The sequence below is a fragment of the Electrona antarctica genome (assembly GCF_951216825.1).
Source record: "Electrona antarctica genome assembly, contig: scaffold_154, whole genome shotgun sequence".
Lineage (NCBI taxonomy): Eukaryota > Metazoa > Chordata > Actinopteri > Myctophiformes > Myctophidae > Electrona > Electrona antarctica.
Window position 1 is genome coordinate 298,832 of NW_027637675.1, and position 14,808 is coordinate 313,639.

General features: G+C 42.8%; 1 protein-coding gene across 1 annotated transcript; it reads left to right on the top strand.

The window, feature by feature from the left end:
* The first annotated feature begins 6,217 nt into the window (after positions 1-6,217).
* Positions 6,218-9,944, top strand: LOC306918237 (uncharacterized protein). The gene is made up of 6 exons (XM_079531108.1): positions 6,218-6,525; positions 7,121-7,411; positions 7,574-8,266; positions 8,488-8,589; positions 8,838-8,927; positions 9,197-9,944. The coding sequence occupies exons 1-6, from the start codon at positions 6,403-6,405 to the stop codon at positions 9,395-9,397; spliced, it is 1,500 nt and encodes a 499-aa protein (XP_079387234.1). The 5' UTR covers positions 6,218-6,402; the 3' UTR covers positions 9,398-9,944.
* Positions 9,945-14,808: the final 4,864 nt, after the last annotated feature.

Consider the following 14,808-nt stretch of genomic DNA (forward strand, 5'->3'; position numbering starts at 1 on the left):
TGGGCCGTCGCCAATTCTGCCAATGTGGTCGGCAAGTCCGAGGGGCTTTTCGAGGACATGACAAGACAGGGTGAGGAGTGAATGGAGAGTGGCTCATAAGCACGGGACAGTGCATCCGGGGCGACGTTAAGACAGCCCTTCCGATAATGAACCTTGAAGGTGAATTGTTGCAGTCGGAGTATCCAACGAGTCAGTCGAGAGGTGGTCTTCGGGCAGTTGAAAGCCCAGGACAGTGCAGCATGGTCCGTGAAGACTGTGAACTCTGGTCCCTCCAGATAGTGCCTCCACTTTTCCACAGCCCAGACCACGGCCAGACACTCCTTCTCAGAAGTGGAATAATTCCGCTCTGGGCCTCGGAGTCCCCTCGACGCGTAAGCAATTACATGCTCACCGTCGTCGGTGGTTTGGGAGAGGATGGCTCCGAGACCCACTTCGCTGGCATCCGTGTGTACCTGGAATGGTAGTGAGGTATTGGGTTGCGCCAACACTGGTGAGCTCTTCAACGCCTGCTTCAGGGCTTCCATGCTGTCTTGGCACTGGCTGGTCCAGTTCCATTCTACTCCCTTCCTCTTCAGGTTGTTAAGAGGGGCTGCCATGTCGGCAAAACGGGGAATGAATTTGTGGTACCATCCCGCAAGCCCCAAGAAACGCTGCACAGCCTTCAGATCCCGAGGGACAGGATAGTCAGATACAGCCTGGGTCTTAGATGGATCAACCTCTACGCCTCTGTTGGAGACAATATGCCCCAAGAACATCAGCTCTCGTTTGAAAAAGTGGCACTTCTTCATGTTGAGGCTGAGATTGGCGGCATGCAACTTCTGGAAGACGGATTCCAAGTCTCTAAGATGTTGTTCTTTGGAGTGAGAGTACACGATGATGTCATCGATGTAGACAAAGCATAGCTTTCCCCTCAACTCCGACAAGACCGTCTCCATCAGCCGCTGAAAGGAGGCTGCCGCATTCCGCAGACCGAATGGCATGGCCTTAAACTGGAAAAGTCCAAGAGATGTAATGAAAGCAGTCTTCGCCTTGCTCTCCTTTGCCATCGCCACCTGCCAGTATCCAGACTGCAAGTCCAAGGAACTGAACCATGAGGCCCCTTCCAAGGATTCAAGGATGTCGTGAATGATGGGCATCGGATAAGCGTCTGGCAGCGTTTTGGCATTCACCCTTCGGTAGTCCACACAGAATCTGTAGGACCCGTCTGGTTTGTTCACCAGAACTACAGGTGATGACCAAGCTGACTGTGACGGCTCAATGATCCCATCCACCAGCATCTTCTCCACATGTTCCTCTATGACTTTCTTCTTCTGTGGAGACACACGATACGCCTTGCATCGTACAGGCACTTCATCCTGCACGAAGATGGTGTGCTTCTCCACAGATGTCTTCCCCAGTTTACTGGAGGTGACTGCAGGCCAGTCACCCATGAGCTGTAGGAGCTCCTCCGGACAGTCCGTGTCATAAGGAACCCGTAACTCTGGGTTGACCGTAGAGGCCCAGCAACTTCTCATCTCTCCTGGAGGCAAGGCATAATAGAGGCGGATGCCTGGTTGGTAGATGATGGTGGGAGACTTGTCCCACAAGCTGGAGTTGGCCTTCTGGCTTAAGAAAGGATAATAGGTATAACCTTGTCCAGTCTTCAACCCATACCTATTCTTAGCCAGATCAAGAATGGCACCGGTCTCGGCAAGGAAATCTAGCCCAAGGATCAGTGGGAACACAAGATGGCGATCTTGCATCACATGGGTGTCGATGGTTCTTTTCACCCCATGCCAGTTGAACCCGAGGTCTTTCTTGCCCAGGGCCTGATGAGCTGAGCCATCAGCTAGGACAAAACCCTGTCTGACAACCGGTAAGGTTTCGTCTGGTAGCATGACTCGCTTCCACAGACTTTCCTTAATCAGGGTGAAAGAACTCCCAGTGTCCACCACTGCCTCTACTGGGATTCCCTTGATGGTAACTGGGACCAACAGGAGCTTATGTTCTTTCTTTTTGCAGCTCTTGTGTTGCACTAGAGAAAGCTCTGCTATGGTCTTCGCCGACTGTTTCTTCTTCTCCTTACCCTGTTTGTCAGTACTCGCCTTCACCCTCTGCCAGTAGTCCTGGGTTCCTGAGAAGTCCTTCTCCACCATGGACCCCACCTTTACTAGCTCGGTCACTGTCGTCACAGTGCCCCGCAGGCAGCCAGCCACTTTAGGGTTGATGTTACTCAAGATGCGTCTCACTATATCTTCCTCTGGCATGTCTCGCTTCCACTTGAGGCACAGTGCACGATAATCGTATGCAAAGTCCCTGAGACATTGCTCTGGTTTCTGCACCATGGACCTCAGTCTCTCCTCCACTTCTGTCATGTAGTCAGAGGAGAGGAAAGCGGACATGAAGGCATTTTTAAATGAGACCCAATTGTGGACTTGGCTTTTAGCAGCCTGCCACCAGCTGAGTGCCGGCCCCTTGAAGACGGAGGACAGGGCTCCCAAAAGTTCCCGGTTGGAGAGGGGTCTTAAGGCAAGGAAGGTCTCACACTGCTCAATGAAGGCAAGGACATCGGAAGTTTCAGTCGTGGCACCAAACGTAGGAAACTCCAGCCGCACCGGGGGTTTGGAGTAAGACGGAGAGGAGAGTGAATGCGCTCCAGGCTGACTATATGGTATAGGGGGCGCTATGGGGCTGACATCTGTGGAAAGTTCTAGGGGTCTGCTTGCTACAGGTGTACTAGTAGGTCTTGCCCTAGCAAGGTCTTTCTTCCACTTGTCGTCCCTGCGTAACAAACAGTTTACTGTATCCCTTTCCAGTTTCTGCATGTCTGCCCTCATATCTTCTCCTAGTCTGGTGAGAGTAGATTCAATGGACTGCCTTAGGTGGGCCTCCCTGTTCACTGAACTGGCTATGGAAGCTCTAAAATCATTTTCGAGCTTAGCCAATTTTTTTCCCAGAGAGTTCACCTCACCTTTAAGTTCCCCATTAACACTCTTCAGAGAAGTCACCTCACCTTTAAGTTCATCATGATCAGCCTTTAGAGAATTCACCTCCCCTTTAAGCTCATTGTAATGAGTCACATCATTCTCATCCCTCCCATCATCATCATCATCATCATCATCATCATCTTCATCATCGTCATCATCATTTTCATTGTCATTATTTTCATTGTCATTATTTTCATTATCGGTTTCATGTTCAATCTGGGCATCAACCTGCCCTCTTTGATTCTCATCCCCAACATACAAATCACTTAACGAGGTTTCATGAGGGGGACTTCTCCTTGTGGTGAAAGATCCCGAAGTGAAATCTGGGTCACCCTGAATTACAGGTAGGCTATCAACCACTGGAGTATAGGGAGAATCATGGACAGGAGTAGACACAACGTCACTTGTTTCTACACCTTCTGGTGTTGCCATATTGCAAAGCTAAACCAAACCAGCTTATCAAAATCAATTAATCAATCAATCGATCAATCAATCAATCAATCAATCAATTTAAATCAGTCCCCGTATGGGCCACCATTATGTAACGATTAAATAATTAAATTAACTGTTACTCTTTTTTAAAGCACGGGATAGTGACTGATCTCCTTCGACACAATTGATTTATGCTGAATGACAGGAATGGCAATAGACATTAGACAGCAAACACACTCAGTAAGAACACAGCGAAGTAGTGATGAAGTTATGATAGTATTTATCTACTCAAAGGAGAAATAATAATACAGCCAGGTATAAACAACAACCAACTCAGATGAATGAAAACAAGTTGAAACCCTTTGAACCGAATGTCCTCGATTCGCGCCCGCACGCACGCACGCACGCACGTACGTCCGCTAAATAGTTTATTAGATAGGTCTGTAAGAAAAGAGTAATTAAAGTCCGCATCTCGCGCACGCGCCCGCACGCTCCTATTGTTCCTTATCGCTCCGTGAATCCAAACGGCTCCAAACCGTCCCAGAACAAACGAAAAGTGTCAATCAATCAATGTCAATCCAAAAACGTTACTCCAAAAGTTATCCAAAAAGTAAAGGGATCCCCAGCAACGACGTAATCCACAAAGTAATGACTCCCAAGGGAAAAAACAACAATGGATCCTCGCGGGGTATAAAATAAAATATAAACGGTCTCACCAAGTCTTTTCTCTTGTGAAGTACAGCGCGCGGCAGTGTGGCCTTAGCTATTTTCCACCTATAGCGTTCCGAGTAGAGTTAATTATTAAATAAATAATGATCAAACTGGTCTAGGTCTCCTGTGGACTTCCTGGACGGTTTGCCTCTCTCGTTCGTTCCTCCCGCGGGCCGGCCACCAACGCCTACTTTACGTGCGTCAGACAGTCTCGGACCCGTCAATCAAAACAATCCCCTCAAATCATAACATAGGCTTTCAAAACACCCCTTAAACAATAACAAAATAAAACCTATTAGGACATTACCCTTAAAGGATGGCGTTAATTAAGGACCATTATACAATATCTGTGACATACACTTTTAAATGCCATAAATAAAATAAATCCTTCTTTTAACATATGTGGCAGCGCTACAACCTTTCTAGCGATGACCTTTTTCTTTACCTTTTTTTTGTGACCTTTCTAGCGATGACCTTTTGACCTTTCAAGCGATGACCTTTTTTAACCTTTTTGTGACCTTTCTAGCGATGACCTTTTGACCTTTCTAGCGATGACCTTTTTTACCTTTTTTGTGACCTTTCTAGCGATGACCTTTTGACCTTTTGACCTTTCTAGCGATGAACTTATTTTTAACCTTTTTTTGTGACCTTTCTAGCGATGACCTTTTGACCTTTTGACCTTTCTAGCGATGACCTATTTTCCCCTTTTTTGTGACCTTTCTAGTGATGACCTTTTGACCTTTTGACCTTTCTAGCGATGACCTTTTTCTTTACCTTTTTTGTAGTCTCTCAAGACAGACTGTTGCCTGCGTCAACTAGTCTGTCGGCAAGCAGTACAAAGAAACGTATCACTGGCCTACAAGTATGGAAGCTGTAGTTCAGGAAGTCAGCCGCGCAATCACCCAATCACATTTAGTGGGCGGGATTTACATGTGTGTGCGGCTTGGAATTTTCGTCCCACTGGAAACAAACCTACATGCTTCCATTGTTATTGAACATGGCTTCCTCTGGTCAACAAACAACACCAAAGAAACGTATTACGAATGTATGTAGAGTTTGTGGAGATGATTTAAAGTATGGAGTAAAAGGACAAGTATTTAATGTATTCACAAATCGTGAATTGGAGACTAGTTTGGAGGCTATAACCGAAGAACCTGTTGTTGCAGACGATCCACTGAAATCGGTTTGCTTAAGCTGCAAACTATTGTTGGTGAAATATTCGCGCACCAAAGAAAATTTGGAAAAGGTTGTCGATTCGGTCAAAGATCTATATGACCGAAACAATGCTAGGCATAAGCGTTGTGCAAGTGCGTCGACATCTCCATCTCACCACACAAAAAAACGGGTAAGTGCTATCTAATGTTGTCCTGTTGTCTAATGTTGAACAAATAAATGTAAACTCCGTAAAACTAAATGTAATGTATTATGTATACTGTACACTGTACAGTACAAATACAAAGTATGAATAAAAGCGTTGGTTATGGTTAAGTGTAACTTCAATCGAATGCGTTGTGTTGTGGGTGGTGGTGGGGTGTGCTAATATTTACGTTTCCCAACAAAGGACCCCTTTATTTAAGCAACTTCAGAACAGTCCGTGACGTGTAATATACAAATATAACGGACGTAAAACAAATGCAATGTATTGTGCAGTACAATAAATATAAAATAATAAGTTCTAAAAGCTTTGGTTTAGTGTTCAATCTGAAAGTGAATTGTTTTGGAAACCGCGGGGGCTCCTTTTCACACATCACATTAGCATACAAAGCCTTTCAGATGTGAGATTTTATTTTTGCTTTAAACTTTGAGCAGGGGTCCATTACGTTTTACAGGTCAACAAGGACCCATTATCTAGCCTTTTTCTTCACATTGTAATCAATGAATATAAATCCTCTTACATTAGCTACATTTATTGTATACATTTCAAATTGTGTTGCATATTTATAATAAACTTGATTTCATGGATGGTTGGGTCCATACAATCGTTTGACAGTACTAAAAGTACATTCAGTGTATTTTATTTCAGACACTTTAATCCCTTAAATACTCAGCACTTGGTCTTCTCTACAACAAATTTCGTAGTAAAAAATGGGTGATCTACAAGCTCACAATACTAGCACTGAGATGCATTGTGACTTGTGAGCTTAAAGATGGCTGTTTTGCTGCATGCCATGATGCAACATGCATAAGTACATAGGACATACGTGGTTAAACTGTATTTTCTAGCATTATTATGATTAAATGTTAATAAAAGGCATGTTTTCAGAGTAAAGAAGCCACCACTTCATCTGCAGTGATGCCACCCATCCCAGAACAAGTCCTGCCAAAGATTCCATTGGCAACATCTCAGCCAGCAGGCCAGAAGCAGACCTATGGAAAGCCTATAGCTGCCATACCCTTTTCCCCAGGCACTGTAAAGGTTAGTATTATTTATGTGACATTTATATGTTCCATTACAGAATACACCTACCCCAAATGTTAATTTGTCCCTCTTGTTTGGAATTTGATATATTAATATAAAATAAATATCAACAGATAGGTTGAGAGGTTGTAATACGTGGTTCAATATTGTATGTATTTAGTTTATTAGGTTTTTAAGAGATCTGGCAAATAGTTCTTGTGACTGATTCTACAGTCACAAGAACCCTCCCCCGGTATTATATTTCATAATAGATTGAAATGGTATCCTTTTTTCCCACTACCAACACCAAAAACGTTCTCAATTATAATGGCAGAGTCGACAAATATTAAAAAGGGTATCTTTGAAAAACAAAGAAGAGGTCCTGCACACTGTCAGACACCTGCCAAAAAATGTTGCTCTTTATTAGGTCGACGTTTCGGTCACTTAGACCTTTAACAGGACAGACAATCTTCTTGTTTTTCAAAGATACCCTTTTTAATATCACCAGTCACCAGCCTTTTGAGGTGTGCATCTGCCTTTTGCTATAGTGGACAAATGGACATGATCTGTATGAATTGGTCGTACTTCAAAATGTACTTTTCTTTTTTTACAGTCTGCTGTACGAAGACTCTCCATGAAGTGCCAAGAAGGGCCTTCCCAATCTACACAACCCATTCCACCACCAGCTTTGTTGCCAGTGACTGTTCAAAAGATAGCACCACCTGCCGCCGTTATACCAGATCCTGTTCCACCCTTCCCAACACCTGCTGCTGTACAAGAGCCCATGCTAAGCACCTCTCCACAACAGATGCCACCCAGCTCAGCATTTTCCCCTAGGTTGATACCACCAAGAATGCAACGAAGGCAACGAAAGCAACGATTTATCAGGAGGAGAATAATCAGGGTACTTGTTTCTAAAATAAATATATACACTATATATATTCAGAAATATTAAAATCTCCCAAAGTGATTTCAATTAAATGATTGTAGTTGCAGCCATAAATAATTCTATGACCGCTCCTGATACTACTACTAATGGTAATAATTAATATGTCATTGTCCACAGGTTCAAATGACTTCTCAGCAAAGTCGTGGCAGTCGAATCCTACGTGGGACATATGAAAAGATGGGAGAAGTACTTCTTAGAGGGAAATATGAACAACTCCCAAAGTTACTGATGGCGGTACCTAGCTTGTTGGATGCAACAGTGGATAGAGTTCTTAAACTTTTGAAGGAAGAGTGCAAGTCACTGTGTAGGCCATCTTTCAACTCTGTATTAAGGCGAACAAATACACAAGCTCTGAACGACTTCAAGTGGGACAATTTGATTAGTGAGTGGAGAGCAAATGCACCAATTTTTTTAAAGTTCTTAGAATGTGCTGGCACCGTCTATGATGAAACACTAAATGTACAGGGGCTCACATCAAGACAAAAAGACAGGAGGAAAACAAAAGCCTGCACAATGGCCATGGCTGGGGCTACCCTCTTAAGATCACGTGACATTTCCATGAGTGCTCCAATGTATCGCAACACACTGGTACTGAGAAATGGAGGAGCCAAGAAAAGGTGCATTCAGCGACTTGCCAGAATTGGAGTCTGCATGTCCAACCGTCGGACTTTGTCTAAATTGAAGGACATGGGGAAATCATGGGACAGGAAGATTCTCCAGTGGAAAGAGAAGACGAGCGGATGCCAGACCGACACAGCCGAGCAGTTCCCCATTGAGGAAACGTTGACAATTGAATGCAGTGGCCAGCAGGTATGTAAACAAAGAACCATAAAATGTTGAAAAGGGGGGGATCTCTCTCCCTTTCACACGCACACACACACATATGTATATGTAGTGAGGCACAGGAGCGGGAATTGAACACCACACTCCCACTCGCCAAACCAACGTGCAACCTTGCGGGCGGGTCTTGGCTGAGGGCTACATATAGTATACACAGTAACTAATATGCATGATTGTATTGTTGTACACAGGCATATGGTGATGCCAGTCCCAGCAGCAGTCAAATTGGTGTCTCTGCGATGGATGAATGGGCGACTGCAGAGAGTCCATGTCAAAGTGATGATGATCAACAGGTAACTTATTATAACACACACACAAATACATAATCCTATTCTCTCCATGTGTTTGAGAACAAACTATGATGACTTGACTATGACGAACAGTCCATGGCTTAATGTTGCTCTGTGTATCTCTTTGTTGATGCTATTTGTTTTTGGTTGTTGCACTAAACACATTTTGTTTTAAACTTTCTTTTACTCTGTATCAGTATAATGTTTTTCTAGTAGGTTCTAATTATTTTCTTCTTTTGCTCTGTCTAAAGGAAGTCTCATGTCCCAGCAGTGACGAAAGCGCAATGTCTGGTGTCCAGCCATTATCAGACCCTGAGCTGACCTCTGTGGATGACGCACAGGTAGGCATGAGGCTGTGGATTTGATCATGCATAGTCATGTTGAATTTATATATATTTCTTTTACAATTACCATGAAAAAAATGCCAACATCGACATAGCCTTAGTTTATTTTCCTGCCGTGGTATAGTTGAAATTGAATTGAAAGCTGAATGGATCCAATTGAATAGTTATGCACTTTAGGTGTCGGGTGTGTGCATCTATCTTTTTTCACCTTATCCTTATACTTAAATAAGGACAGGTTTTAATACAAATGTATCTTGTATTTTCAGGACGATGTGAGCTTACCATATCAGATCACCATTGATAACCTTGATCGCACAGTGAAACCACATGTCATGACTGAAGCACGTCCAACACAACTGGCTGATAGTGGTTGGCAACAAGGAGCGTGTTGGATCGGAACATCTTCAACAACAACCCAAAAAGTCCATCTGGGATGTTCCAACTTCAGACATCCTACCCACACTTGAAGACCAAGAACAGTTGAGATCTGAATACAAACAACTAGTTGGAAGGGTATTGGTCAAATATATTCCAGATTTCGAACAATTCACAGAAAATGTTCAAGAGCACATTCCACATGAGTACTCATCTGTTATGGCCTCCAAAACCGAAATCATTCCGCTAGGTTTGCTTGAAACAAATGAGAAAAAACCGAAGGAACTGGTGTCAGCTCTGAAGTACATAAATGTACGTTATGTCCCCACCTCCCCAGGTAATGTGTCGGAGCCTGCTGTTAAGGTGATAATCACTGGGGACCAACTCACAAAACAGAACGTAGATGTAGTTTGCCAAACTATGGCAAATGATAGCACCCCCTATCTCAAACTGGAAGGAATTAAGGCTGCAATAGCCGACTTTCACTGCATTATGAATCACAATGATGTCATACAAAAAGAATTCTATAACCCAAAGTCCCTCAATGAATTGGGTACTATGTTTCATCTTCGCACCAAAATCAACAGAAGAAATGTTACCAAGTCTGCCCTGGGAGACAACTTCAGGGCATGTGATGTTTTCATTAAAGATCTAACAGATGCGTCTATCATAGCGGCTGCATTACACTATTTTAACATGGACTCACCACTTGAATCACCAAAAACACACATAATACCAGGGCAGTATACATCGGCAAATGAAAAGCAGAAATGGTGGGACCAGCATGTTTTTAACATAATAGATGCCTACATTCTGACTGACAGTGCAGACGTGACAAGTGTCTGTGAGGCCTCGGGAAGGTCTAAGGACTCAAGGGAATTAACCAAATGTTGTTATCCAGGCTGCACACAGACATTCAAAAATACAAGCCAGAGAACCAAACATTTTAACAAAACACACCAGACAGACATTATTGATAACATAGGGGAAAAATACAAAAAGACAGACACTAGTGGGGATAGTGATGGCATTTTCTTTTATCACAGCAAGTTTCTAAAATTTGCTTTGCTAGCAAGAAACTTTCAGGACTCCATATCTGAGGGAGATGGCAAAAGAACCTGTAGATTATGGAAGTTTAAATTGCTTAATTTCCGCAAAGCTGGAAGAATAAAATACAGCCTGGAGGCATTGAAGCTGCAGCTAGATTTGCATGCTGTTATGGAGCCAGCTGATGCGCATAGATTGATGTGGAATCGCACTGTCAATACCCAAGGTGGAGTAGGCCAAAACATTGCCTTAGATTTGAACTGTGAGCATTATGTTCGATACACCAAAGACTTGATTTCTCACCTGGGGTCTAACGTGAAATTTGGTATTGCCCAAGACATGTCACGGAGTGTAGGTGTTCAGAAAGATTTGATGGAGAGCTTTGACAAAGATTGTGGGATAAAACCAGAGTCCAGCAGACACACAGCTGTGAATCGAGAGAAGGACATCATGTCAATGGTTGATGTTCTTCACCAAGCAAAGGCTTTCCACAAACAGCCTGGTAGAGGACCCTACCATAATTTTAGGAAACAGCATGTGAACGCATTACATAGGTTAGATATAGATGACCTTGAGAAGTGGATTAAAAAGCACAAGAGCATTATAGCTGACCATGTAGACCGAAGGTTGACTTTGAGAGAAATGCCCAGCCGTTGAGATTGTATATATGCTATACTGTATACTGTGTATACTATTTAAATAGTCCTGACAAAAATGCCATTTGTCCCAGTGACTGCAAAAAAGTGCTGCTTGTTTAAAAAAAGCTTAGAACATGTACATAACGCTGCAATGTGACATAGCTGTTTACAAAATGATGTACCCTCTCCAACTGTATATACTTTCCCCATTTTCAACTGTTTTTATTGTATTGTGACACTTGCTTTGGCAATGTAAATGTTTGTTTTCTCATGCCAATAATAAAGCTCCTTTGAATTGAATTGAGTTTATTCTTATACCAGGTATGCGATTATTCTAATGCTTACAGATACAGATATATGTATATTTTGGTTGATTCGTGTCTGGCACATGGAATTCCCAACCTTGTGGGTTCATAAGACACCATATAACATTTTCGTTTACAGCATGTTTACATTATATTCATAATCTATTGCATTACAGCCCATAGTTATAGAGTACTCTGGGCTATATTTTGCGCCACCCCTTAACCCTTATCCCTAAACTTATTTGCCATTTTTCACTATTTAAAAAAAGTTTCAAATAGTTAAAATAGCTGATCTACAAGCTCACAACATGTAGATGTAGATCGGCTAGTTGAACTATTTTAAAATTATTTTCAAACTAGTAAAAAATGGCAAATAAGTTTAGGGATAAGGGTGGTGCAAGATGGAGCCCAGTCTTCTCTCCCAAGCTTGACGAAAAAAAATCTGCCTGTATAATTATTCTGTGGGGTCTTAATAAAAAATGAACCTCAGGAGAAATACACTTTTTGTTTTTCATTATCTGAATTTCTGAAAAGTATAACAAATGAGGCTACCATGAAGGACATGAACCTTTGAGGCTGATAGGATCTCTATTGTCTTGTAAGGTTCCTGAACCACGCCTCTGAGACACTATGCATACCAAATGTTTCTTTGCCAGAGAATGACAATGTGACATAAAACAAATTTCAGATGTTTTAAATGTTTTATTAGTGTAATTACACAAGGACACAAGGACTTTTGATTCCTTAAGGCAGCATTAATAAAACAAAAATATAAAAACAAGAGTTTCAATCATAGTACACTGGAGCTTCAAGGTGCAACTTTCTTTGCATTTACACAGTCTGGGAACACTGAAAAAAATATAACGTCTTGTTTCTTTGAACACACTTGAACCCTAATGAAAATGTTTGTCAAGATTGTCAAAAGTTGTGGAGAAAGAAAAGGCTTTGCATAAAGACCAGTACAGACAGATTGCTACCATTCATGTGTGACCAGCTGTGTGTGTGTGCGTGTGAGAGGCTATGATCTACTATGCAGACTCATGCGGCCAAATGCCCTAAACTCAAAGAATGGTTCGTCATCCTGCTCCCAATCTGAATCTCTGTCTTCAAACACCTCTGACAGAACATCAAAAATAACATGAGCATCTTTAAGTGTGGATATTGGCACATGCATGAGAATGTCCTCAAGAGTGAAGAGAAATGGGCTCTTGAGAATCACTTCATCTATGATTTTTTGTGACGTGTCAGTGGTAACTGTTGTTGTGCAGTACACAGCCAACTCCTTATTAATTCCAGACTGTGTGAAATTTGACCTTTTGTTCTCCATTTTAGTCAAGATTTCTTTGCGCTGACAGTCACTGACCTCCCTTTGTCTCAAAGCAAGTGGCTCTCCTGCATTTAACTCAATTTGGCTTGCATTACTGTCACATGTGAAATAGCAGTTGCACGATGATGCACAGACGTCACAACATGCATGTGCAGGTGACACACCGTTCCCCTCCAATCCATCAAACAGTTCAAGCAATTTTACCCTCCTACATTCAGTTTTATTGGTGATGTATTGTCTCATTTTGTTGGAAACCCCGTGCATCTGTCTACTAGTGATCGACCGATAATCGGCCGTGACCGATTATCGGCTTCGATATTCATGATTTTAATTAATATCGGTATCGGTGCTAAAAACAAATAATCGAAAAAAAACGGCCGATTATTAAATTTCTCATAAATGCGCAAACATGGTGAAACAACCACTTTCATTGAAAATCCGGTAGAGTACGGTTGTAAGGAGATGTATAGCTGCGTGTCTGACTCTCCCAGTGCTCCGCCTCCACCCCCGGAGGAGTAGACAGACACGGCTCCGCTCTACAGACAGTCAGACACACACTCTGCACTGACGTCTCCTCTCTCACACACACACGCACACACACACACACACGGAGTCAGAGAGAGGGCCACTGCACTGACTGCAGGGAGGAGAAAGGATTATAGGCTACTAACCTTGTAACCATAAAAAGCTTTGCTGTTTTCATCTTCAATTAACCAAAATAAAATCCACACGTGAGAGTCACAGAGAGCAGTGGTAGAACTACGTTAGCCAAGCTAGCTGCTGCCTGCTAACGCTGCAAACAACAGCTGTAACACGTTGTCTATTGATTGCCTGTCGTGTGTGTGTGTGTGTGTGTGTGTCAGCCAACTGAAGGACAACTTTCCCCCCCCATCCTGACCAGCCTATATGATTATTGCATTTTGGCTATATGCAATAACTAACTGCAAGCCAATGAAGAATGGACCAATCATTAGCATTGTCACAGGCGCGCCTGAGCCATGGAGCAAACGGAGCAGCTGCGGCACCATTTGAAATAGTGGTGTCGCAACGCGACACCACTATTTATCACCCCCCCCCCCCCCCCCCCCCCCCCCCCCCCCCCGGCCGCCGCCACGCTCGAAGCGCACGGTGCGCGACAGCGAGAGAGAGAGAGAGAGAGAGAGAGAGAGAGAGGAGGAGAGGGTGTTTGTCTATGTGTGTGACAGTGTGAGCGCGGCACGCGCGGCGCGCGTGTAGTGCACGCGAGCGATGTCTCTAATAACATAACTGATCTTCAATCTCATGCTTAGTCTTAAAATGTGGTACTATAAGATAAAAACAGAATAGTATTAAAACATTAAAGTTATAACAATATTAAAAGGTAATGTTATGAATATGTGTCCATGTTCATCCATGGCATCTAAAGTTACACCTTTTCATATTATTCAAATTGAGTACCAACAATATTTATACTGACTGATATGGTGGAATCTATCTAGGGAGTGATTCTGTAGTTCTAGGTGCAGCTGGAAGTTTGTTCCACAGCTGTGGAATTGAGATCCTTTTTTTTTAACTCATATAATCTGCTGATTTCTTAAATTATTATTCATGACATGAATGTGCAGTAGCCTACCAAAAAAAGATATAGATATAATGTCACGTTATTATTTATATAAATAAAAAGTGGACTGGTTGGAGGATAAAATAAATAGTATTCTTAAACTACATTTGTGTGACTTTTTTTTTTATTGTTTTTTATCATCGTCTCTGCTCTGCTTTTTCTCCCTGGAAATAAAAACGTCTGGGTTTCCGAGGCTACTGCTCTGCTGCTGACGCTATTTCCGGTTACCTTTACGCACGGGGCGCACGGATTTGAATTTCTCCGGTCAGCCTGAATGTGTGTGTTGTTGTTGTCAACATGGCTCAGAAGAGAATGAGTGATTTATTTGGTGGGTCCAAGCCCAAATCAAGTCTAGTTAATGAACCCTTGGCCTTCATGGGCACCAGCAGCAGTGTTCAGCAGGGAACGAGTGCTAACGTTGTTGGAGGAGAAGGAGGACAATAATAAAAACAACAGCAGCAGCAGCAGCAGCAGCAGCGCAAGCAGCAGTGTCCATCTCACGTAGCCTACATAATGACATTCTGGACACGTAACTCACGTTGGATATACAGTAAATGCCATGATGAGGGAATTAACCACCCCGGAG

What these genes read in the sequence shown, in the direction of transcription:
- LOC306918237 (XM_079531108.1), top strand. Translation starts at nt 6,403, where the DNA reads ATGCCACCCATCCCAGAACAAGTCCTGCCAAAGATTCCATTGGCAACA. An exon ending in TTGAATGCAGTGGCCAGCAG is followed by an intron (nt 8,267 to 8,487) that starts GTATGTAAACAA and finishes TGTTGTACACAG; the next exon opens with GCATATGGTGATGCCAGTCC. An exon ending in AAAGTGATGATGATCAACAG is followed by an intron (nt 8,590 to 8,837) that starts GTAACTTATTAT and finishes CTCTGTCTAAAG; the next exon opens with GAAGTCTCATGTCCCAGCAG.